At 40.2% G+C, this 26,230-nt stretch overlaps 2 protein-coding genes across 2 annotated transcripts in view; one reads left to right on the plus strand and one right to left on the minus strand.

The window, feature by feature from the left end:
* The window catches only part of lamb1b (laminin, beta 1b), a 34,886-nt gene extending 15,885 nt beyond the window's left edge, over positions 1–19,001 (plus strand). Inside the window, exons 11-33 of the mRNA XM_044342935.1 lie at positions 228–340; positions 465–544; positions 1,571–1,706; positions 1,788–1,946; positions 3,119–3,252; positions 3,344–3,464; positions 4,361–4,547; positions 5,337–5,480; positions 5,567–5,798; positions 6,932–7,095; positions 7,389–7,613; positions 8,789–9,006; positions 9,777–9,873; positions 13,503–13,872; positions 13,952–14,136; positions 14,664–14,905; positions 15,011–15,217; positions 15,312–15,456; positions 16,160–16,367; positions 16,716–16,857; positions 17,411–17,587; positions 17,727–17,886; positions 18,350–19,001. Of these exons, the coding sequence (XP_044198870.1) occupies positions 228–340; positions 465–544; positions 1,571–1,706; positions 1,788–1,946; positions 3,119–3,252; positions 3,344–3,464; positions 4,361–4,547; positions 5,337–5,480; positions 5,567–5,798; positions 6,932–7,095; positions 7,389–7,613; positions 8,789–9,006; positions 9,777–9,873; positions 13,503–13,872; positions 13,952–14,136; positions 14,664–14,905; positions 15,011–15,217; positions 15,312–15,456; positions 16,160–16,367; positions 16,716–16,857; positions 17,411–17,587; positions 17,727–17,886; positions 18,350–18,486 (3,983 nt within the window). The 3' untranslated portion in view covers positions 18,487–19,001. The remainder of the gene's footprint in view (positions 1–227; positions 341–464; positions 545–1,570; positions 1,707–1,787; positions 1,947–3,118; positions 3,253–3,343; positions 3,465–4,360; positions 4,548–5,336; positions 5,481–5,566; positions 5,799–6,931; positions 7,096–7,388; positions 7,614–8,788; positions 9,007–9,776; positions 9,874–13,502; positions 13,873–13,951; positions 14,137–14,663; positions 14,906–15,010; positions 15,218–15,311; positions 15,457–16,159; positions 16,368–16,715; positions 16,858–17,410; positions 17,588–17,726; positions 17,887–18,349) is intronic.
* A 2,752-nt stretch (positions 19,002–21,753) lies between these two features.
* On the minus strand, positions 21,754–26,230 carry eri1 (exoribonuclease 1). Its single transcript, XM_044343895.1, has 7 exons — positions 25,814–26,230; positions 24,008–24,189; positions 23,657–23,873; positions 23,476–23,559; positions 23,277–23,386; positions 23,065–23,179; positions 21,754–22,198 (listed from the first exon to the last, which is right to left on the minus strand). Exons 1-7 carry the CDS (start codon positions 25,886–25,888, stop codon positions 21,956–21,958), a joined length of 1,026 nt encoding a protein of 341 aa, XP_044199830.1. The 5' UTR covers positions 25,889–26,230; the 3' UTR covers positions 21,754–21,955.

The raw sequence follows: 26,230 nt of genomic DNA on the forward strand, positions 1-26,230 counted from the left end.
TTACAAAAATCATTTTGCACAAGAAAACCAAACAATCTATACATCTCTGAAAGGTCAATGACTAAAACTGGTTAATTTCAATGGTTATACTGGAAAAGATCAAATAAAAAACTTCATAGAATACAGACATGAACATACATAGTATAGTTATACAAACATACACTACAGTCAGACACGCTGACACAGTTCAATCTGTTGCTTCATCTTATTCTTGTGTGTTTTGGCAGCTTGTACCTGTAACCCGCTGGGCACGCTGCCTGGAGGAAACCCTTGTGATTCAAACACAGGAAGGTGCTTCTGCAAACGCCTCGTCGACGGACATAACTGCGATCAGTGTCAGGTACGGATCCAAACACAACTCAGTCTGTATACTTCTCCTTCAGTATGTCAGCATCTATTTCTGAGTGACTTATAATGTACGTAACTCTCTATGTTACTCTGTTATTTCATTGTTTTCCCTGCAGCCGCAGCACTGGGGTCTGTCCAATGACATGGATGGCTGCAGACCATGTGACTGTGACCAGGGCGGGGCTGTCAACAATAAGTATGTATAGAGATTACTGTATGTGATGCACAGTAGTTTTATGTTAATCATAGGAAGCTTTAAGCCCATAGTGCATATTTCACTACAACACACATTAATTATGAGTCATTGATGCTTTTTGATAACATGAACAGCTAAATAAGAACGTGGGCTCTGCTATATCAGCATCAGATTAATATGACTCACTTATAACCCGGCAGACATCAAACAGGCAAATTCTGCATATTTGGAATTCCTTAAAGACAGAAGTGGGTGAGAGTTGCACTGTTTCAATCCTTTTATGGCTCATTTAACCATTTAACTATTAAAGGGTGAAAGGAGTTATTGCAACATCAAACTAGTAATGAGAAACAGTGCTATAAAACGTATGTTTTTACTTAACCTTGTAAAGCACTTTGTAACCTTCTTAAGAAAACTGCCATACACATAAAGTTGTTTATTTGTTATGATTGTTATTATTATTATTCTAAGAAAAAATATATAAAGACAAATAAATATACTGTACCTGAACCGAAAAGTGTAGCTACAGAAGCTGAGAGCAGCTTTGGTCGCAATTAGTTTTTAGAAAATCTCGTTATCTGAAGATCTGAAGTTAATTATCTCGTTATATTAGAATAGCAAAGTTGTTATTTCTCACGATAACAGGTTAATCATCTTAAAAAAAAAAGTTGTTGTCTCAAGGGAAAGAGATAATTAACTTTAAAATAATGAGATAATAGACATTTTTCACAACAAAACATTTAGACATGTCAGAGCAGAAAAAACACAGGTGTAATTAATAACATTAATTAAAGGCTGCATTCAATCTACAGTAGGTTTATCAGTTTAAAGGTGCCAGTATTGTGCACACGCTCGCTCATTTTTTAATAGAAAAGAGTGATCGTTAATGTTATTAATTACATTAAAGATCTTATGATAGCACATGGACATTTATAAAGAGAAAAAAAATAAAAATACATGATAAATATAAGTACTGAGACACATACAGTATAATTTCTATTAAACAGCATCTCTCTGTGTCCACAGCTGTGACCCTCATTCAGGACAGTGTGTGTGCAGGGAGCACATGTTCGGACGACGCTGCAACAAGGTCGAGTCCGGCTTCTACTTCATCACTCTGGACCACTACACGTACGAGGCTGAGGACGCCACGCACGGACCTGTGAGTGTGTCTCTTATTGGTGCTTTTACCCCGTTCTCAGATATGTCAACTACATCACAGCTCTCTTAATGTTTACGTCAGGGTGTGACGGTGGTACCGAGGCCTTATCCTCTGGATCGTAGTCCGACGTGGACCGGTATGGGCTTTGTTAATGTGCCAGAAGGAGCCTACTTAGAGTTCACCATCAACAACATCCCAGAGTCCATGGACTATGACTTGCTTATTCGTTATGAGCCGCAGGTAACCCACGAACATACACATAATTTGTATTTTATGCTTTTAGCCAACGTTTTTATCCAGAAAATCCTAAAAGTAGAGCAACAGTAGAAGTGAGTTTACATCATAGATCAATGCTACAAACAGTCATTTACCAATTAATCATACTAACAAAGAGCAGGCCGTGTTTGAAACGTGTTCCTTTGAGATATAGCAGTGAACATACAGTAAGGTCGGCGCTGGAGGGATGAAAGGAAGGTCAAGGATGAGGTGATGAACTGGAGATTTAAATGGTTGAGTGATTTGAATTTAAAAGAGAGACTTTTTTTGTTTTTTTTTAAAAAGTATAAAAATCGATACAGAAGAACCAGAGACACTCTTTTCTTTTTTGTCTTTTTTATTCCACACATTCTTCTTCATTCTCAAAATATAATGCAACTTGACTTAATTCACTCAACTGTGCAGATTCGAGTGTGTTATGATAGCTAAAGCAGCTTCTGGCGCCACAAAAGGCTTTATGTAACTTCTCTCACATGTGCAGTGGTGGAAACTCAGTGAAGGAGCAGAAATTAGAACAGATTGCTGTCTGGTTTTTGCTTATTTTGACTTTGGAAAAACTGGAAACCCTAAAATATTCATTAAAAGAAAAGGAGAAACAAGAAATGAATATAAATTGTGTCTTAAAATCTAATTTGGCTAGTGTAGAAACACTTACTTGTGGATGTGAACTTAGCAATTAACCTCCATGTTCAAATATCTGTCGATAAATAAAGAAGATAAATAGATAAGACATCCTCAATAATTCACATTTAAACCCAATCAATCAATCAATTATTCTAAGTTAAATGAGTATCTGCTACTGTACAGCTGCTCTCTCATGGACAGATTATCATAGAAATGTTTGTGGATCTAGTTTAACTTGAATAATAAAAACCAATCAATCAAACAATCAATTACTTTGTCTCTAAGGGGAAATTGGTTGTGCAGCAGTGTAACGCAGGATAAAAAAGCACATGAACACAACATTTACATATAAAAACATCAAATAAATACAAAAGAAAGCAAAGTACAGAAATGAAAACAATTAAAACGAAGAGTTAAAGTATATATATAATAAGTATGTTATTCTTTGCTAATTGGACTGTAAAAAGAGAAGAAGAAGAAGAAGTCATATATGTGTCTGTGTGTGTCGGCAGCTTCCAGAGCAGTGGGAGCAGGTGCACGTCCGAGTGCAGCGTCCCGTCTTGAACGATCCAAACTACTCCGGTCACTGCAGCAACTCCATCCAGAGCGGAGACGAGCAGTCCGTCTCTCTGCCACCTGGATCCAGGTAACACACACACATGAGTTCACTTCACCGTATCGCTCCACAGCAACACGTTCACCACACACACACACACTGACGTCCTGCTGTGTTTCAGACACGTGCTGCTGCTGAGGCCGGTGTGTTTCGACAAAGGACTGAACTACACGGTCCGTCTCAGCCTGCCGCTCTACTCGTCAGTCAGCGACGTCCAGAGCCCGTACACGCTCATCGACTCTGTGAGTTTAAATCACATTAAATACATCATTCTTAAACCGCTAATTACATTAAATCACCTGTCCTATCGAGAGAGATCAAGTGGATATCTGCATCATTTACAGTCAAGAGAAGAAAGAAGAAAAAAACATTTCTGCCCCACATTTTTATTTTCAAATACTGCATAATATCAGCTCTTCATTCCTCTAAAAAAGTATTTGAATGAAACAATCTGAGAAGGAAACGTCACTCTCTGATTGGACTCCTCGCAAGTAGAGAAAAATTGATTAGTCAATCGATGGAAAATGTATTCATTTGATAATCAATTACAAGTTTCTGTCATTTCTCAAGCGAAAATGCAAATTTGCTGCTTTACTCTGTTTTATATAATTGTAAATTTATTATTTCTTTGGGTTTAAACTGATAAAACAACATTTTCAGTAATCCTCTTGGACTCTGGGAAACTGTGATATACATTAATGATTTCTGGCATTTTATAGACTAAACAATTAATCAATTTATTGAGAAAATAATCAGCAGATTGAGCCCTACTAGCAACTCATAGACAAGTGGAGCCTTTGATAACTTTGATAAGCCTTTGATATTTGAGTCCCAAGTAGACATTGATTTGCTTTCACATGGCAAAAAGCTGGAAACCACCGATATATGGTTTTATTATAGCTTCCAACTTTGTTTCTGAGAAATAAAGTTTTGTCAAAGTGGCCCAGAACACAAAGCAAAATCTTTAGTTTCAGCCCAAAATTAGCTTCACAGACCACAAAGCTCCTCAGGGCTTAAAGCTTTTTATGTACAAAGTCTTGTCCTTCAAGCTTATGTTTTTATTATGGCTACCATTCCCCCTCACCCCTCTTCCTCTTCTTCTTCTTCTTCTTCTTCTTCTTCTTCTCTCTCTGTATAGTTGGTGCTGATGCCCCGGGTCAGGGAGCTGGACATGTTCCATGGGATAGAAGGTGAAGGAGCGTGGGATACGTTCCAGCGCTACCGATGTCTGGAGACCAGCCAGAGCGTCGTTAAGAGCCCCATGACCGACATCTGTAACGACTACATCTTCAGCGTCTCCGCTCTGCTGCACAAAGGAGCCATGGGTACGTTTTTATATGCATGTGGTGGTAATGACATGTTAGGTTATGAGAACAATTTCATTAAATAGAAATAAATAAAAGTGCATGTTTAGTTTTCTTCTCTTCCAGTGTCTTTATTGACAGAATCAAAGATGATGATGTGCACTGATACACAAGCATTAATGGTTGGATAATAGTTGATGAAATTATAGTTACATAATTATTAATTGTAATAAAATAAAAAAGGAAAGCCAACGCCATGTTATTAATTTACCTGAAGGAGGAGCAAATCTCTCTTCTGGGAAGACTTTTTGTATCTATTTCATACTTTTAAGGGAGATTTTACGTTTTTAAAAAGACACCACGGATGTCTGATGTCAGAGTTTATTTTAACAAATGCATAAAATACTGATGCTTGATTGTTACATACTTTATATAAACTAACATCAATCAGTCTGACGATGATTTGTCACTATTTCTGACTGAAACACGTGTTAGAAAGCGTGTTGTGTTACTATGACAACCAGCAAACGCAAGCTGCCATGTCGCTACTCATGGCAGCGACATACCTGCATATTTAGCAGGTTATATACGATTAATATGGGGATTTTTTAAATATATTTTTCAGTTTAGAGATGTAATATAAGAATGAAGGTGATCTAGATGTTGTTTTGTTCTTTTTATGCACTAAAACGTGCAGCGAAAAAATGGCCAATTTCCTCAAGAGACCCTAATAAACGTCTCAATCTGGACAAACTCAAGACAGCACCAACAGTTTGTTTCCTCACACTCATCGTTCTCTTCTTATCCCAGCGTGTCAGTGCGACCCTCAGGGTTCGCTCAGCACCGTCTGTGAGTCCAGCGGAGGTCAGTGTCAGTGTCGACCCAACGTGGTCGGCAGGAACTGCGATCACTGCGCCCCGGCCACCTTCCTGTTCAGCCCCGCCGGCTGCAGACGTGAGTGTTGGACACAGACTTCAGTGTGTTTGGTGTTTATTTATCTCATTTAAAGGAAGTAATGATTTTAAATTTCAACCTCCCAGCTTGCGACTGTGATCCTCGGGGGTCTGTCACCGCCTTCTGCCACGAGGCGACCGGCCAGTGTGACTGCGTCCCCGGGGCCACAGGGCGCCAGTGTGCCCACTGCCTGCCGGGCTTCTGGGGCTTCCCTCAGTGCCGACCGTGTCACTGCAACGGCCACAGCGAGTACTGTCACCCTCAGACCGGAGAGTGTCAGGGCTGCCGAGACTTCACCACCGGACACCACTGTGAGAGGTACGACGTGATGATGATGATGATGATGATGATGATGGTGGAGGAGACAGAGATCAATAAAAAGAGACACATTTTTTATTTGTTTTTAGTGCAGAGGAGGCTCATTTACACTGTAAGCATGTTGTATTGTTGCAGTTTCAGCTGAGTTTTAGATAAAAGCAGAAAATTCTCAAGAAATACAAAGTTAAAGGCAACTGGATTAGCTTTTTTAATCTGTTATTAATACATTTTGAAGAGTGCCTCTAGGTTTAAAAGCCTTTAACTTTGTACTTCTAGATATCATTTGATCAGGATGACTGAGAAGCTTCATTCACACAGTGGCAGTTACCGGTCCAACACCATTACTGGCCAGAATACCATTAAATTTGCTTCATTATTCCTAAAAGATGATTCCTTATGATTTTGTAAACCGTCTGAACTTTTATCAAGTGTCATTATCAGGCCGAAACTTCCACTTGTACACAAAATTATCAATAATCAGAATGCCACACACACATATACACGCTTCCAATGGTGTAAACCAGAACAATTTTTGTCAAATAAAGTCTTAAATTAAGTCTTAAGTCAAGTCTTAAGTAGGCTACTTGAGGGCAGGTTCAAGGTGTCTTTTACAAAGTTGAAGCAAAGTTCCTTCATAGCAGAAGAGATGATGATAATTCAAGGAATTTGTTGAAGGAAATTTGACATTTAAGGTCTGCTTAACACTTATTTATTTTTATTATTCTGGGATTAATCCTCATTTTGTGGTCATGTCAGATTCAGGTCTACTATTCTGGTATCATTTTTGATGTTGACACATGCCACCACTGTCCTTAACACAAATTAAAATTCTGACCCTAGTACAAAAGGCTCTGAAAACAGTATGATGTTTGTTCCTCCAACTATTTGTATTCTTGAGTGTAGAGTTTAAAGTTTCAGGTTTTGTCTTGTTCATTTTTAGCGGCTCATAAAAATGTTTTCCAGGCTTTCTATTGGTCCACACAGGAATTTGTCCAGTAAAAAGTAGAAACTTGAACACACCCGAACGTTGGCGTTTGCGTGTCACTAGGAAATCAGTGACTTTTCTAAACTGAAAGGATTTGAGTCGATGTATCTGAGAGTCTCTCTGTTTTACCTTTTCCTTTGACTTCCAGGTGTCTGGATGGTTACCATGGAAACGCAGAGTTGGGTTCAGGTGGCCACTGTCGCCCCTGTATGTGCCCCGACGGGCCGCGCAGTGGACGCCAGTTTTCTGACAGCTGTTACCTTCTGGAGAACACTAACCAGCTGGTGTGTGTGTGCAGCCCTGGTTACAAAGGTATAAACACACACACACACACACACACACACACACACACACACACACACACACACACACACGTCGTCTCATAATCATTAGTGATAACAGATTTGTTTTTATGTAAGCAGTTCTCAAGTGCTCAAAGCGTCACATGTTGCACTTTTTGTCAACACTTCACCTCACACACACGTCACACGTTACAAACAAAACTTCAGCTCCCCTCTAATTAACTTTTAAACGTCTTCTGGCTACAACTAAAAACAATCTTGTATTTCCTGTTTCCTGTTTCCTGTTTTCTCTTCCGTTTCCAGGCGCCAGGTGTGACGAGTGCGCTCCGGGTTACTTCGGGAACCCTCTGGTACCCGGCGGGCGCTGCCTGCCCTGCCAGTGTAACAACAACATCGACATGCACGACCCGCATTCCTGCGACGCTCGGACAGGTGCGTGTCTCACATGCCTGTACCACACGGAGGGCTACGCGTGCCAGCACTGCAAACTGGGTTACTACGGCAACGCTGCCACACAGAGCTGCAGGAGTGAGTACAGCAGTTAATGTGTTCAAACAAATAAATACGATTCTGTGTTTAATGTACAGAGTGTATACAAGCATGTGTAAACTGTCTTTGAGAGTTTGTTCTATATACATGTGCATAAATAGTGTAAAATATATCCTATACTGGTGGTTTCTGCAATTTTTTTGGTTTGTGAACCACTAAAATGAAGCAACGTCCTGTTATCAGGGGTCACAGGTCATGAGTTGTCAGCTGTTCAACTAAGAGCTTCTTTTAAAGGGTTTTTAAAGGCCTGAAGAGGTGAAAGTATCCAGTATAGGAGGGAAAATTCAGTAAAAATAAACAAAATATTGTGTAACTGAAATCTCTTTAACTGCCCTTCATACTAATGTTGTACGATTTTGCATCACTGTACTAGAGGTAAATGTTGCAGGAAGTATGCGAGTAATATGTAACCTTAAAGGACAGAAAGAGTAACTAGAAAATGCTCACTGATTATTATAATATGATATATATTATTGATATTTTTATTGATGATAGCATTACACCTGTTTGCTATGTGCCTTGGTAACTGTGTGACCCAGCTAAAACAAAATACTAGCCAGTGTTTAAAGCTTATTTCTTCGTAAAAATCTGAGTGCTATGAGGTAAAAGTATTCAGGTTGCATTTATAGATGCTTCCCTGGACTCATTTTTATTTACAGTTTCCAAACTTTACCCTGAACTTGATGAAATAGCTTTTAAATATATATAACCTTCTGCAATTAGCTTTAAAATAGCAAACGTTGATCACTTAAGGTTGATTCAAGGATGTGATCTTTTATATCTCCTTCATGGCAGTTTTATTATCCTTTTTTTTTCTCTTTTGCTGTTTTCAGTCTCATATTTCTAGTCTACAACTTCTTATTAGAACATATTTTGGCCAGAATACTGAAAGAGAATAGTTTATTTTCTAAGGAGGGTTGCCTTGAGATTAAATAAACGGAGCAATATTTGGATGAAAAATAGCAACACTGGACACACAGACGTTTGACGTAACTGTGGGTTTGACGGCAAACAAGCATATTTCCCAAAATGCAAGCTGTTCTTTGAGCTAAAGTGAGTATTAACACAAACCACTAACAGCTTGTAGGTATCCTCAAACCCTCAAACACTAACACTACCTACCACAGCGTTAACGTCTTCCTCCCTCCCTGCAGAGTGCATGTGTTACTCAATGGGCACGGCGCCTCAGGCCTGCTCCTCCCCAGACGACTGTCAGTGCGACCGGTACAGCGGCCAGTGCTCCTGCCAGCCCAACGTGATCGGTCAGAACTGCGACCGATGCGCACCGGATACGTGGAACATCGCCAGCGGGACGGGCTGCCAGCGCTGCGACTGCGACCCCATCCACTCCTTCGGACCTTCCTGCGATTTGGTGAGTCGACAAACAACCGCTCAGCGAAGCCAACATCTGTCTGCAGCAGCTGCTCCGGTTTACTCTCGCTGAGTGTGATGTATAGCTGCGCTGCACCGCAAAATCTTGTGTCTCAATCAACTTTTCCTCATACATTACGGCGACTGGGGAGGAAACAAAACTGGAATTTTCCAAACAATTCTCATTGAGAGCCAAGCAGCAGCCGCGGGGGCCAACTGTGACCAACCCATCTAATCACCAACGCCTGTGTTTGTCTTATTTCTTTTTTTTTTTTAATTTATGGACTCCAGCTGTTTGGGAGTCGCCTCTCTCTCTCTCTCTCTCTAGTTTCTCTGCAGCTCTCTCTGTTTCTACCCAGACACACACACACACACCTGCATGCATAAACACAGACGCATTCACAGAAAGAACAGAAAAAGCGTGCACCCACTCAAACTCAGCCGCAAGCATTTTTGCACGCTCACACAAACATCAGGGTTTCTGTGTTTACTGGCTGCGCTCCATCAGAGGAAGGAAGTCTGAGAATACACTGAGGAATAACTGAATACACATTTCGTAAGAGAAACGAGTCATTAAACTACAAAGCTCCATTGTCTCTTCATGGGAAAGAAAAGTTTAAAAGCATATTGTATGTTTTTAGCCACAAAAGCCACAGTCTCCTTTCATTTTCTTCCTCCCTCAATCATGTAGTGTGATGATATCTTACTTATTATTATTATTTTTTTTTATATTTTGTTGACTTGATATTTGTGTTTTTTCTGTTTGTGTAGGTCACAGGACAGTGTACCTGCAAACCTGGTTTTGGTGGCAGGACGTGTCGGGAGTGTAAAGAGCTCTTCTGGGGAGATCCAGAGGTCAAATGTCACGGTAGGTCATCATCACTCATCACGCCATAAACAATAAACAATCAAACAAACAAAACATAGAAAGATCAGAGTCAATAATTTAACAGTTATGTTACTTATAAAGGGAATTTAAGTATTGAAATGTAGTAAGAGAGTGACTCATACTAGTTTTTTTTGCCTTTGTGTTCCACAACATTAGATCTGAAATGAAGTGATGATATAAAGGTCAACACTGTATTTGGTTAATTTGATAGTTTCCTTACTTTGGTGCCACCAAGTGGTTTTTATCACAAAAGACACTGTGGCAGAGAACAATCCATGGTGATAACACCCATCAGATGAACAGTGTAGCCCCCAATTTTAAGGGACAAAAAATTATTGGACAAGTTATTAATAAACTTAAAGTGATATTAAATTTACTGTAATCGATATTTTATAGCTCATTGTTTTGGTTTTCTGGCCTGCAACATTACTGTTGCTACTTTACTCTCATATATGTTGTTTTAAGCAAAAAAAAAACCTCTGATAAAACCTGATAAAACTACTGAATGTTACCTGCTTATCATCAAATGACAGAAAGATGAAGGCAAAGTTAGCGACTAGCTGGTGAACATAGTGAAGCATTTAGCAGCCAAAGAGCCAGATATTTCCTTTAGAAGTTGGTAGAGAGCAAAAACAGACCTTAAAGGAGAGTGAATATTGGACTTACATTCACCAGGTGGACACAAACACAACTCTGTAACTGCCAGATGTGTAAATAAGCAACTAGCTAACAAGTTCGCCATATAAACTCAAACCGCTTCCAACGCCCCCAAGTGGCAAAAAAAATATCAGGTTTAAATATTTGGTTACAAATGATTTTTGCAGTCAGTTATTTATCTTCATCAGCACATCATCATCTATCAACTGGTGGTGCTGTAGGACGCAGCAGCCTCTCTGGAGCAAGATAGACTTTGGTTTATGTTATAGTTATTTCTGTTGTGATACGTGTTATCTAGACTCTTAACACTTCGCTCATAGAGACTGAGGTTTCGTTGTTAAAACTGGGTGGAAATCCAAAGTCTTTAGGGCGGCCCTTCAATGTTGGGGCGGTGACATGCAGTTCACTACGGAGGAGAATGAGAGGGAGCATCATATCCAGTAAGGCGTGGACAAAATATGAAGGGCGTAGGTTTTTTAGCGGCTGTTCCAGCAACTACCGAGCATTTAGAAATCCTCTGAGATCTCTGATTGTCTGGAATCGCAAGCCTTAGGGTGATCGGAAAGTCTCCTACAACCACTGTGTGCTTTTGCTATGACTTGTTATATCGATGTGTCGTGTTTTTTCTTAATCCAAATGTCTATTTGTAGATTTTTTGAGAGAAATAAAATTTCATCCTACAGTAAACCTTAAACTTGACTTGAACTTTACCGCAGCCATCTTCACTTTATGGTTATTTGGGAGCTTTTTTTTTCCTTCAGCCTGGTTTTCAGTGGGTGAAACATATTATCATTAAGATTTAGGTCAAATTAAAGACTTAGCTACACACTAATATGCTCCAAAAACTCCCCAGTTGTCTTGTTGAATATTCAAAACGGATGTGAACACTTTCAAGCATCCTTAAACCTCAATGTCATTGTTTCCTTTCAAGTCCAATGTGTTGGAGCAGAGAGCCCAAGCAATAAAAACCATTACTATCCTAAAACTTCCTGACTGTCTTCTCATGTTTATATCTCCTCTTAAACATATTTGATCCTTTTTTTTTCTCCCTGCGTGGGTGAAACTCTCATTTTGGAGGACTTGACCTTTAAATGGTTTTTCCGTGGTTTTCGTCTCTTTTTGGCGGTTTTGTCAGACATATCAGCCACACCGAATTTAGCGAGTTGGCGCTGAGCAGCACTGTCTGATCCCGAAACATTTATATTGTCTGCTGAACAAACTGCCGGAGAGACGATGCAATCCAAGAAATCTGCACTCACAGTAGCTGGCTCACCCTCAGAGGAAGAGAGAGCGAGGTAGGGAGGATAAAAAGGGGCGAGGAGAGGGGAGGAGAAGCAGCGGAGGAGCTGGGAACGACCTCTTGTTCCTCTCGCTCATGAGAACCAGATGTTCCCCCAGAACTCCCAGGCATCCCGGTTTTCGTCATGCACCAACACCCAGAGGACCCAGGAATCCTAAATTATTCCCGCTGTATTCCTCTCAAGCTGTAAAAACAGCTGGACGTCTCTTCCGATCCGCACAGATGATGCACAAATGCGCCAGTTCACGGGCAATCTGAACGCCCGGGCCACCTTACAGAGGAAATATGTGTGGGAGTGTCGATAACTGAGCCTCCTAAAGATGCCTCCGCCGATCTAATGGACAGATTTAGATGTCAGAGGTTAAAATGTTTGTCTTGTCGGCGTCTTTGTATGCGCGCTGTGATTTAAGGGGACCAAACCGGGCTGTCGTGTGGCTCCATAAATGCCTCATAATCACCGTGTACGCTATGCTGTTAAACACAGGTGTAATATTTCACTGTGACAAAAACTAAACTTCAAACTCAACCTTCACCTCTTGCTCTATAAATCGTGCAAATAAATACAGAAAACCTACCAAAAGCTGCATTCCTTCTGTGTGACTCACACCGAGGAAGGGAGGGAGGTCGGCCCTGCGGAGTGTCCCGACACTCGGGGGGGGTCAGCATGACCTTCAAGGTCATGTTCATGACTGTGTTTATTTACTGGAGGTAACGGAGGTTGAATAAACTTTGTTTTCAAATGGCTTCTTTCCCCCTGAAGAGACTCAACAGCTGTAAAACTATCACATGTTGATTATGGAGTCCAAACAGGCTTCATACAACCTTTATCAAGGAAACAGAAGCCATATTTTCCTTTTTTTTTTAATTATTATACCTCTCAAGTCATAGAACATCAGGTCAATCAGGGTAAAGACAAACACTATACTAGACATCAGTGATGGCTGACAACACAGAATTATTTCTATCTCATCAGACTCCTTAAATGTAATATTAGTTGAAAATATTCTCTTAATATCTTCATAAGAACAAAAGAAATAAATCAAAATATCTTGCACATACATTGTTTCATACGTTGTACTTAAGTTCACCTTATTTCTTTGTTGGGTTTTATTTAAATTACGCTGTAACAACCTTTGAGAACACTGTATTTCTTCTGTGAATATGTAGACTTGGGTGAAATTTACATTTTATAATTCAAAGTTACACATTGTGGGTTTATTTTAAGGCACGTAACATTATTGTTTGTATGTAGTGTCTGGAGATTTGGTAATTATTAGGTCTAAAAACATTTAAGCTGCTATAATCAATGTTTTTATATTAACAATTTAACAAATGACAGCGTGTAATGTCAGATTGTTTGTAGCAACAAATCCAGAGATTTATAACCAGACTCCCTTCAGCTCTACGGAGCATTTTAGCATCTTTCAGTTTATTGTTAAATCAGTTAAACATGAAACATGATTCAGATTAGTGGAACATTTTATAGTATTTTCAGTTCTACTCAAACTTTCCTGGCAGTGGATCATTATTTCTAACATCCTGGCCGCGGTCCTGGTAGTAATTCTATATGGCGGATGCGTATTGCAGGATTTATTTGGATTCCTTGACTTTCCTGTTTTCCTCCCTGACCTTCCTCTCTGCATATTCCCAGCTTGTGACTGCGATCCTCGGGGAATCTCCAGCGAGCAGTGCCATCGCGCCACAGGACAGTGTACCTGTGTGGAGGGCGCGTCCGGCCCGCGCTGCGACAAGTGCGCCCGAGGCTACCACGGGGAGTTCCCCGCCTGTGAACCTTGCCACGAGTGCTTCGCCATCTGGGACACTGTGGTCGGCGAACTGACCAATCAAACGAAGCGTCTGGAGGCCCAGGTGAAAGAGCTCCAGACCAGCGGGGTGACGGCGCCGTATAGAGATCTAGTCAGCAGCCTGGAGAGAAACGCCAAAGCTCTGAGAGAAATAGTAGAGAGCAACCCGGTGGCGGTGAAGCTGGAGCAGACGCAGGAGCTGATGCATCAGATCACGTACGTACACAAACAAAAAAGAGATAAATATAGAAAAGCAGTAGACGCTGTTTTAATTTGAGTCTCCTTTTGTCCTCAGGGGTGTGATGTCATACCTGAATGGAAAGCTGAACACGACGGAGGAGAACCTGAACCTTCTCCACAGCAAGGCAAACGCCACAGACGCCAACTTGGACGAACTGACGGACGAGGCGAACCAGCTGGATCAGAACGTTAAGGAGCTGAGACAGCAGGTGTTTGACGCCAAGAACGCCAACATCCAGGGTGAGAAACTAGACTGTTGGGCAGAGACTGAGCGTTTTTTACCCAACGCTTTCACATTCCTACTGTTAGACTTCTTCATGCCTCGCAGATGTCTCTTAGATTTTAGATTTCAGTGAAGCTCGGGTAGAAGTTAGGACGTGGGCAAAGGAACAACTGATTGGTGCAGATCCAGGAATATTTTTGCAATTTTTCATGGCCAAATGCATTTATTTCAATCAGAAAAATCTGACAAATGTGTCCAGATATGTTGCAGATCCTCATTTAGATGCAGATTAATCATTTCTGGACACTTTCTATCATTGAAATAACAAATAAAGAGAACCGTGCAGCCGTGATTGGGTGTTAAGTTTAGTTTGGGATTAACTTGGTGGGTTAAAAAAAGCTGAACAATCTGCACTGAAAAAAAATCACTATTTAAGGCAGTTGAAACGTGCAGGAAATTAGAAAATACATGCTACTGGATTCCTATTAAGTCACCAGTTTGTAAATGGTGTAATGGTGCTGATATTCCCTATCACCCTATTCAGGTGCCATGGACACCATCACAGCGGCGCACACACAGTCCAGGATGGCAGAGCGCAGCGCCAACGCCTCCACCAGTGATCCCGACAACACGGTGGAGCAGTCGGCCGCGGTACGGAAAGCCACGGAGGACAAACTGAGCAGCAGTCAGAAGGAGTTTGACCGCAAGCACCAAAGAAACTCGCAGAAGCTGGACAAACTGAGCAATGAGCTGGATAAGTTTGACCTGTCGCCTCTTAGCGAGAAGGTGAAAGATGTTTTTTTTATCAAACTACAGCGCAAAAGTTAAATAATAAAGACAAAAATCCAGCCTTAAATTGGTTAAATCTTTGTGTTTATTCGTTCTCTCCAGACATGCGGCGCTGCAGCTGAAGGTGACGGCTGCTCCGGCTCCCCGTGCGGCGGGTTGGGCTGCGTCGGCGAGGACGGAGAGCATCACTGCGGAGGAGAAGGATGCGGAGGCCTCGTCACAACCTCCCAAACTTCTTTAAAATCAGCCAAAGATCTGGACCAGGAGATCCTTGCGGCGATGCAGGAGGTGGATAAGCTCTCCAGGATGGTGAGTGAGAGGATTTTTTTTTTTTGTTTTGTTTTAATTTGCAGCGTAGGATGAGTCAGGAACGATGTGTGTGTGTGTGCGATCTCGTTTTCAGGTGTGGGAAGCCACTACCCGCGCAAACGAGGCCAAGGCGAACGCCCAGGAGGTGCTGATCAAATCCAACCGGAGCAAAGAGAGAGTGGAGCAGAGCAACGAGCAGCTCCGCAACCTCATCAAAGAGATACGAGACCTGCTCACCAGTGAGTACATCACAAACCCACACACACTGGATCTGTTCACACACCACCACAGGGACATATCTTTACTTTTCAGAGTCAATTCTAGTTTCACGGTAGCTCAGAAAATCATGGAAAAGGAGAAGAAATTTCAAATTCCCAATTTCTATTATATATAATACATAGTTTCAACTTGCAGGCTCTTCATCAGGTAAAACTCTCCTGCAAATCTGAGACTATCTGAGCAATAACTGCTATTTTTTTTAAACATTTTTATGCTTGAAAGATTTATTAATAGAGGAGAATTTGACTCTTGGTGCAACATGAAGAGTGATGTTTACCCAATATGTCATTTTTAGGATAAAATTATGGAGAAAAAAGAGACAGACGCACACATTCAGATGTGAAATTTTAATAGATACATATGCAAGTTGTAGTAAAATTAATAATCTGGCATCCAATGCAGACTTTTACAAATGTAAAATGTATAAATGGGTCTAAAATAAAAAGGTCTTAAGCTCTGATTAACGCTCTCAATGTTCAACGTAACTACTGTTACTGTTTTATTTGAAAACTTAAAGTCAGGGGCAAAAAGGATTAATGTGCTGATGTTCTTCACTGACTTGAAGCCATAAACAAACTTTTCCTTCCTTGTAAAGCTCTGTTACCGTCCTCTCACAGTTGTTGAAACAAGTGGATCATTTACGATGCGTTTCTGATCGTACAGATGACAAAGCCAACGTGTCCGTGATCGAGGCGGTGGCCAACGAGGTGTTGGCTCTGGAGATGCCGACCTCGTCAGAGAAGCTGCAGGAGCTGACGAAGGAGATCAAGGAGAAGGTCGGCACTCTGACCAGCGTGGAGACCATCCTCAGTCAGAGCGCTGATGACATCCACGCCGCAGAGACGCTGCTGAAGCAGGCGAAGGCTGCCAGGTATAATACACACAGTTAGAGTCGTGTGTATCACCAAAAAAAGGAGAAAAGATGTCTTGATATTCAAAAAATGAGCCTGCAAATCTTAAAAGTTCATCCTAATCACAAAAAAAAACATATTTCCCCATTCCCCCCATGGTAAATTCAGATAATTGGTTGGTTTTATGTGCCAATATTTTGAGATATCCACGTCTGAGAGTTGTGAAAATAATTCAGATAATCTACAGATCTCACTGTGAACATTTTTGTCCCTTTAATAAATCATTGGCTGCTTTTTCAAGTTGAAGCTCCTGAGAGTCACAGAGTCGAACGTCTGACATTTTCCACATTTATCGTCTGTCGGGTCAGTGAGCAGGCGACCAACATGAAGGAGACAGCAGACGTTGTGATGGCGGCCCTGAAGGAGACTGAGCGCGCTCAGGCCATCGCCATGGACGCCATCCAACAGGCCGAGAACAACACTATCGGCACGAAGGAACTGCTGAACTCTGTGAGTTTGACCTCTGACCTCTGAGGTTACAGTACACAAAGTGGCTGTTTGTCAATTTGGGTTTGTTTGAGTCTGTTTCAGCCTCTGAAATGTTGAATATCTTTAGATTGTTTTAACCACATGATGGTTTTTTTGTCTGTAAAACGTCAGAAAACTTGATTCCCATCACAGTTTATACCTCTGATGTCTTAAAATTACTTTCTTAGTCTGTGAGAAAAATCTGAGAAGCTTCAACAAGGACATGCTTGGTATTATTAAATAAATAATTTGCTTTAATGAGCTATCAAGATTATTAAAAAGGGATTTTTCTCACCTTTAACTTTGGTTTGAGTTGGCGACTTTTAATATCTTTAATTTTACTAAAAAACTACCATTCTCATTTTTATGTAACATCTGGACACAGTGTTTACGTCTCTTATCTCTTCTTTATTCATTTTTAATTCTATACTGTAGCGTCTGCTCACTTTTCCCAGTATGATCGGCTGATAAATGTGTAGTTTATTGTAATTTACGTGTGTGTGTGTGTGTGTTTGTGTGTGTGTGTGTGTGTCAGGTGGAGTCGGAGACGGCCGAGTCGGAGCTGAAGCTGAGTAACACCACAGGTCGTCTGCTTCAGCTGGAGAGGGACGTCGGCCTGCTGAGGCAGAACGACCTGGAGGTGAACCGTATGGCGGACGCGGCCGATTGGATCACAGACCAGGCCAGACAGAACGCGGAGGAGGCTCAGCAGGTCTCACACACACACACACACACACGTCATACACAGTCTTTCCTTTATTAAATAGCCCTCATTTGAATTCTGGGTAATAATTTTCCACAAGCCTAACAAGATATTTCATCTGCTGTCGCTCTCCTTCCTGTGTGTGAAGGAGTTTGACGCGGAGGTGAAAGATAAATTCGAGGAGATGGAGGACCTGGTCGGGGATAAAGGGGAGTCGGTGCTGCAGGCGAGGAGGAGAGCGGATGAACTGCAGCGGGAGGCCAGAGAGCTGCTGGCCCAGGGCAGCAGCAAGCTGCAGAGACTCGGAGGTAACCAGATGTTCCTTATTTTCACAACATTTTGTTTTGAGCTCACACTGATAATTCTAGTTGTTTCATTCGTGCATCTCAGTATTTAAAGTATTTAAATTATAAATAACAAAGTCTCTCTGTATAGATGATAATATTCCTGCGTTCAGCAACACCTTCTCTTTTCCTATTCTTTTATTACCAGAGACAACCATGCTATACAAATAAATAAATAATCAATTAATCAGCTAATTGTTTCAGTTTAACCAGTCAAATAATCTCAATTCAAGTTACATTAGAAACAATAAAAGTACTTTACGGAGAAGTTAAAAACACAAACAGATGATTAAAAGATAAAATGGAATTTAAGGCAATAATCCCATTAAACACCACACAGACAGATCAATTAAATGCTTTTATTAGTAATTATTCTTAATCCAGCACACACACTTATCTCTTATTTCTGTCTGCCTCGTGTTCTCAGAGTTGGAGAGCTCCTACGAGGAACACCAGCGCATCCTGGAGGCCAAAGCCGCGGAGCTGGCCGAGCTGGAGCAAACGGTCCGCCAGATCCTGGCAGAGATCAGCTACAAAGTGACGCTGTACAGCACCTGTCTGTGATGCTCCGACACACGTCACCGCACCTCCTCGCTGCCCTCGAGTGTACTGGCTGGGACCTTAATAGTGCCAAAATACTGCTCCCAGATGATCCCCACCTCCCCACCTGAGTGTTTTACAGCTAATAGAGCCAAACATCGTAATATGTTTGACACTTTTAGAGGCTCTGACAGTGTCAAACACATTATATATATCACTGACTCAGAGCCAAATGTTTTGACGGTGTGCGAGCCAGCTGTTTTACACCCAAGTGTACCGGACAGCTGTGCCAAGAAGGAGTTTTTAACAAATGGAAACAATTTCATAAGAGAGCATTAAAGCTGAAGTAACGAGTCCCAAAGGAAACCACTAAAAGCCAACGTGACCTCAGTGCTAGAAAACCAAGAATGTGTAGGAAATATAAAACGATTTAGCTGTATAAGCTACTGCCATATTTAACTCTATGACTGAACATATTAGATACAGATATGAAAGTTTTATATGTATTTCATAAGCCCAAAGATACTGTATGACAGACTGTCTGGACCAAAAAAGTGTTAAGTTTTAAATGGTGCTGCGACTACAAAGAAATAAAGTTTGATTACAAAAAATAAATAAATTACACAAACATCTCTGTTGGACTTTTTTATTTCTCTTTTATGTGATGAGTAGAGATTTCTAATCTAATTTTTCCAAAGCTGTATGTAATATTTGACAAGGAGTTCATGAAGTTAAAGCTGCTTAATCAATACTTTTGATGTTATTAATGAATCAAATTAATGTGAAAAGTGTTGATTATAGTGACAAAATCAAACATTTCGACAGATTTTCATAAAACCTCCTATTTAGCATTTATAAGCAGCATATAAACACTTAAAATATTGTTTATAACACACTATCATGTAGCTACAAGTTGATATAAGGACATTTTTACAATACTGTCATTCATTATCTGCTTATACTGCTTATAAATGCTAAATACAGTGACTTAAAGTGTTCACAGTTCTCTCTCTGGTGGCTTTTAGCTGCCTGTCAACTTGTTTTTGAAGGTTTTCTGCCCCCTAAAAATCAATCACTGAATATAAAACATTTGAGGCCTCTTTTACTGCTGCAAGCTCAAATACGATTCAGGAGCAGTTACACAATTTTAAAGGTTCAAGGTTTCCCCGCAAGAAAATGTTTAGCAGACGCATCTCATTTAGTCATTTAGTCATTTAGTCATTTAGTTGGTGGTAGATGACGGACTATAAACCACAGGTGTCCAAACTTTTTGGCTCAAAATGTTTGTTTGCGGCCGTCTACAAGTTGTACACAGAGTAATATTTCCTCCTTAGAATTATTTATTGTGACATTTGAGCACAGGCCAAAAAAACAAATAAACATGATTCAGTCTGTGAGGAGAAACTTTTTTTTTTCCCAGCTGTCTTTTCCTGTTAATCATCCTGCATCGCCTGAATCTTAATCACAGAAACAATCCTGAGATATGTTGGCAGCAGATTCAGAAGTCTGTAGCCAGGATGCATCCCACGGACTGGAAACCACTAGCTTAAATATTCTTTAGGTTAGTGGTTTCCAGTCTGCGAGATGCAGTCTGGCTAAATATTTGGCTTTTATGGAGTGAAATTGTGTCTCTTCTCTGTTATTCTGGATGTTAATCCATTATCTTGGCAAAGGAGAAGTGTTCACTGACACCGATTTAAATAAATTTGTGAGCAAAATTTGAGAGAAATAAGCCTTTTGTGTGCTTAGAAAAAGTCTTAGATCTTTAATTTCAACTCGTGAATAATGGGAGTAAAAACAAAAGTTGTTGCATTTATATTTGTGTTCAGTATCGGAGGAGTTTATTATTGGTTTGGCTCTGCATGAGATTTGTTGACAATAAGAAAGATAGAGAAAATCACCAGCTTTATCCTCCTTATTCTTATGATGTTAATGGAAGTGGTCCCAAATATATTTCCATAACTATCTCAGACGAGTTTAGAGGATTTGAAACCAGCAGAGAGCTTTTTCCTTGTGCTGACCACCAGTTTAGAAGATAATGTTTTTATTTACAGATCCCTTCTCAAGCTACTCAAGACGATTTACACAAGCTAAAAACAATCCTAAACTCACTGAAAGCACCAGGCAGCACAGCACATTAATCACACTCTACAAGCAGCTGAATGGGACGAGCAGCAGGTGTTTTAAACAAGCTCGATGAGTCCTGCTAAGCTGTGAGCTACTCAGACTTTATTATTATAAACGTTTAGTTTGAACCTTGTATACAAGACGAGGAGAAACACAGTTTATTTGCGTTCTGAAGAATATTTATTCCTGTTAAAATAGATCAAGCTCCATGAAATAAAAATCCCATAAAAAATATCACAGAATCCCACAACACAGAATTAAATCATCACAGTACTGAACAACAGACACGTTTGAATGTCTTACAGTGTTCGTTAAGAGGTTTGACAAATACATGAACACCTGTACTGTTATTTTATATACTGATGTGTTTTTTTTATTTTATTTTATTTTTTTTACTTATGGTGCTTAATGAATCTCAGTCTGAAAAAATACAGACAATCAAAGTCCACAGGACTGTTTCCAAACTTTTAACACACACGCTGTAAAAGTGGCAAACAGTGTGATGTTACGGCTCTGTTATTATACAGCAGAGCAATAGCAGCATCGTTTGTGTCGTCTCTTGTGTTTTTACACTACTATCACAATTAGACATTTACAGGGTTTGAAGGCCAACACTGACATTGTTAATCTGAAGCTGCAGATGATGGATATATTTCATTTTGATGTCTCAAGAAAAGATAATACTGTGTATTTTCAGGAGGAAAACGTGATGAAAGCTGCAACTAACGATTATATTTATTCTGTCTTTAATTTCATTCATTAATCAAGTTTAAAAAAAATGTCTGAAAACGGTGAGAAATGTCACTCAAATGCCTTCTTTTTTCCTGATCAACAGTCTACAACCCAAATATATTCAGTTTACTATCATAGAAGACTCAAGAAACCAGAAAATATTCACATTTGAGAAGCTGGAATCAGAAAAAAATCACTCAAAATCCCTCAAAGGGGACGATGACACTCGATTCATCATTTGATTGACATTTCTTCATGAATGTTAGCAGCTCGATAAGGCAGAGTGAGGCAGGTTTAACACCACTGAAGCTTGAAGTTTAACACACTGGAATGATCTTTCTGGTCAAGACATCTGGCGTAAAGATAACAACATATGGAGTCGTCATGGAATTGGGAGGAAACCCACACATGAGGTCAAACACCGGCACAATCTTAAATCAAAATATTGTCCCTGTTTATTAACTCAAATACTCTTCACCGACTACAGTGTTTCAGCTCCAAAACATAAACAACCTTACAGTAAGACCGTAAAAGTGCTTTGGATATTTTTTTTTTTCTTCCTTTTAACTCATGAAGGTAAAGAGTCGAGACAGATTCGGGGGTGTCTGTTTGCACAAGCACTCAGTTTATGTTTCTAGTCCCTGCTGCGGGGGTTATGAGGAGGTGGGGCTCCTTCCACGGGAGCGGAGCTGGGAACCGAGAGCAGCTGGCCGGCGTGCATGCGCTCGTTGACGCGCAGCTGGCACCCGTCCTGCAGCATGCGCAGAGCTATCCTGGCGATGTTGCGTGAGTCGTCCAAGCCGGAGTGAGGACGACCTTCATACTTCAGACCAAGCTTCTCCAACATGGTGCTCAGCTTCGTCTGTGTACGAGGGACCTGCAGGACGAAAAGAAACCAGCTGCTGTTTAACTGTAATTCCTAAAATAAGCTGCAAGAATATTGGTTCAATTAGGACAACAGAATATTCACTAACAGAAGTTATGTTTGTCACTAAAATGCACATTTCCAGGTCCATATTTTTTATTTTTGGGCTCTACTGGAACATCTTTGCATGATTTACAGCTCAAAAAACCTCCTTATTTATCTTATACAGGCTCTTTAAGCAGCCCCTCAGGTCAGCCTCAGCTTCTCAAACACACCCATATATGTTCAAGCCCAAATCCGACCTGAAATATGAGAGTAAACAGTGCAGCATCGGCATCAAAGATTAGAGAAAAGGGCCGCCATTTATGGACATGCAGGACAAGCATACAGAGTGTTCATACCAGGCTGAAACCTGGGCCTGCAGGGAGATATTTTTGGGAACTTTGACCATTTTTAACATCGTCATCTGACATTATAACAGTATATAAATGACTTAAAATCCCTAAAAGCATGTTATGTCCCCTCTTAAAACTCCTCTTAAAACATTTGCAAACAGCCAAGTCTTCTTCTTCTTTGCTTTTTGCTGGTGCTTTGTTACCTCTCTTGGCTTGTTACAGCCACCAAATGTCAAAAAGTGACATTGTTGGCATGAGATACAAAATTGGGGACCACACTTGTGAAAATATTGCTCGATAGCGCTACTAGTGGTCAAAAGCTGCACAAGGCACCTTTAAAGAATACAATAAATATTGCTCAAATAATACTGAACTTCTGAATTTAACATTTGTGATTTTTAGCTTGATTAAAAAGATTCTCTATCTGCAGAAGGTGCAAATGTCGTTTACATTCAGTAACTTAAAACTATTTAAAAGAGAAACCTTGTAGAAGTTCCCGTAAGATTTCCGAATGTTTATCCATTTCTTTGCAAACTGAGGATATCTGATCCGGCTGACGCGACACTGGATGTTGAGGAACTTGCTCATGTCCCACGCTCTGCAGAAGACATGAAAAGAAAAAGCGGGTCGGTTAAAATGTCACCGAGCGGTTTAAGAACAGGACATGAATTCTCTGCTTAAGTGAAACGTCGTACCCGTCGGTCAGAATGGCGTATTTATACTTCGTCCCGAGCTCCCTCTCCTGGAGCCAAGCTACAACTCGCTGCAGGACGTCTGGGAACGGGTCGGCTTCATCCACCATTTTCTACTCAACAAAACATCACTTTATTAGAACATAGAAAAACTTCTCAACATATTAATATGACATCGATGCTGTGGAAAGCTTAAACCGACCTGCGTTATTCCTGTTAACTTCACACAGAAGTCTGAAAGCTGCGGGTTCAGTTCTGGTTTTACATATTCCTGAAAAGTGTCCACCTGCAAAACAAATGGGAGAAAACATTTATACTCAACAAAACTCTTTTCTGCAGGTTAAAAAGTGGTAAATCCTCCCTTCATCACACACTCTACTCACAATTTCTAAGGTGTGTGTGCTGATGAGAACCATGGGGAACTCAATGATTTCATGAAGGAAGTCTGACGGGTTATCCTCTTCACACGTAGCTTCAAAGTCCACCACACAGATGTAGTCGTAGTAGGTGTCCGTGGGTCCTCCTTCAGCGGCAGACTGCATCAGCTTCTGCTTCTTATAGTGACTCTTCAACCTCTTCTTCATCACATCCTTCACACCTCTTTACACACAAAGACAGAAGGTGTTTAGGAAACTATTTAAATCTTTTCCTTGTGGAAGATCATAAAAATATTCCATGTTCTTTACACCAAACAATGAAAAAATAAGAAAGTTTACTGAATTGCTTTTAGTTACCTTGTGTCGAGCTTCAGCTCTGCCAACTTGATCCGAAGCTCCTCCTTGGACATGCGGTTGATGTGTCCGTTGGCCACAGCGATCTCTTTGTACACCGGATGACTGAAGTCGCTGTTGGACTGAGACGGGGACACCTGAGGAGCAGGTTCTCCGGCAGGACATATCCTGCTGCAAGGCTTCGCCTGAAGAGGAATAATCCTGGTCAGTGTGTGTCACAGAATGATGCGATGCTACACATTCAGCAAAAGATGATAACAAACCGTGAAACAGACAAGCTGCAGCTAAAACACATTCACCGAGCACTTTATTAGGAACACCTGTGAAATCTAATGCAAACCAATAAACAGCTCTACATAAACTCTACTTTTATTTGAGGTCATAGTGGGTGGAGGTGGTTATATGGAAAAGTGTTCCTAATATTTTGTCCACCCCATTAACATACATGAGGGGGACAAAATATTTTCACTATAATGCACTCCAGTACACCACCACCACCCACGACAACCTCAATAACAAACATAAAGGAGAATTATCACCTTTCTGACAATGTAAACAAAAACTTAAAATGTATGAACTTTGTAAAAGTAGAATTTATGGCAGAGCTGCTGTATTGGATCACATTAACAAAGTGCTTGCTGACTGGACTAAACTCCCAAAATCTGCCAGGTCTGATTAAAAGCCATTGTGTGCATCTTGTTTTTTTTGCTGACGGCTGGTTTCTTAACAAAATCAATACATATTGAATAACCAAAGTAAAATTAGTACTGGACATGACGAGATACTCTTCTCATTTTAATGAGATACTTTGCATGATATAACTTGGAACTTTTCTTGTACCATACTTACAACTAACATATTTATCTTGTACATCCCAAAGTTTCTAGTCATTTCACAAAATTAATGTCACATTAAAACAAACCTTTCTCATTATAACATAACAGTTGGTTTGCTCTTTAAGGACGAGTTCACAAATAAACATTGAAACATATTTTTCTTGCTGTAATCATTCCTCCTGTTCATACTGACCATTAGTAGATCTCTTCATAATGCACTTACAATGTAATGATGGAGGACAAAATCCTCAGTCGTCCTTCTGTGCAAAAATGTATTTAAAAGCTTATTTGAAGCTAATATGACGCTTCAGTCGTCCAATTGAGCAAAATCAAGTGGATATCTTTCAACGTTACAGTCTTTTTAATGCCAAAGTCTGTAAATATGGCAGATATTTACTTGATATGAATTACTCAGACTGTTGAAGCCTCATTTAAGCTTCACATCAACATTTAAATGACATACTGAGGAGTTTGGATTTCATTACTTCCATTGAAAGCACATTTGAAGAGGATCTTTTAATAGCCAGTATGAACAGGAGGAATGATTGACTGTTGTTTTAAGACAAAAGGAGAGTAAGTTAATGTTAAGGGTTGCAGGTCAAAGTGCGTATATTTGTTTTGTTGACTGACTGCTTGATTGCTTAACAAAATCAATAGATACTGACTGACCAAAAGGAAACTTATATAACATAAAGTACTATATAAGTTATTATATTAAACGGCAAAGGCAACATTTTAGCTTTTATAGCTGGTTCCTCCTGCCACGTCTTTGTTGATCTACCTGCTGTTTGCTAAGTCAAGATTTACATGTAACATGTTTTTAAACAGACTACTAGTTCACAGTAACTTGTATTATATTACTGGATCTTTACATATAAGTTTATAGACGTTAAACTGCTTTTAAGGTGTATCTAATATGAATCAGCAGCGTTTCAGAGCAAAACAAGAGGCTAAGTTAGCTGCCCAAACCAACCTTTTCATCCTCTCTTGTGTTAGACATCTTCACATTGACGTCCTTGCCATGAATGTTCTCCTTGTGCTCATCCATCTAAGGTTCGACAGTTAATCCAGAAACAAAAAAATACTTCTAACATGAATTTAATTAATCAAATTCATGAAAGTAACGTCCATTAGCTAGCACTAGCTAACAGGATAGCAACATTCCCGAGTGACTTCTTGGCGCTTTGCTACTTAAATGCTGCTAATTAAAAATGCTAATTCGTTAAGTTAATGTTAAATAATTGTTTTAAAAATCCCTAATGACACGTCTTATCGATAATGTTGATATTTAAGCGGCACTTCCAGCCTCCGCAACGAGGTTAAATTTACATTAAACTTTTTTAAGGTGGACGGTTATGACGACTTCCTGTTTAGCGCCAAAACAACAGTG

Source organism: Thunnus albacares, chromosome 23, assembly GCF_914725855.1.
Source record: "Thunnus albacares chromosome 23, fThuAlb1.1, whole genome shotgun sequence".
Lineage (NCBI taxonomy): Eukaryota > Metazoa > Chordata > Actinopteri > Scombriformes > Scombridae > Thunnus > Thunnus albacares.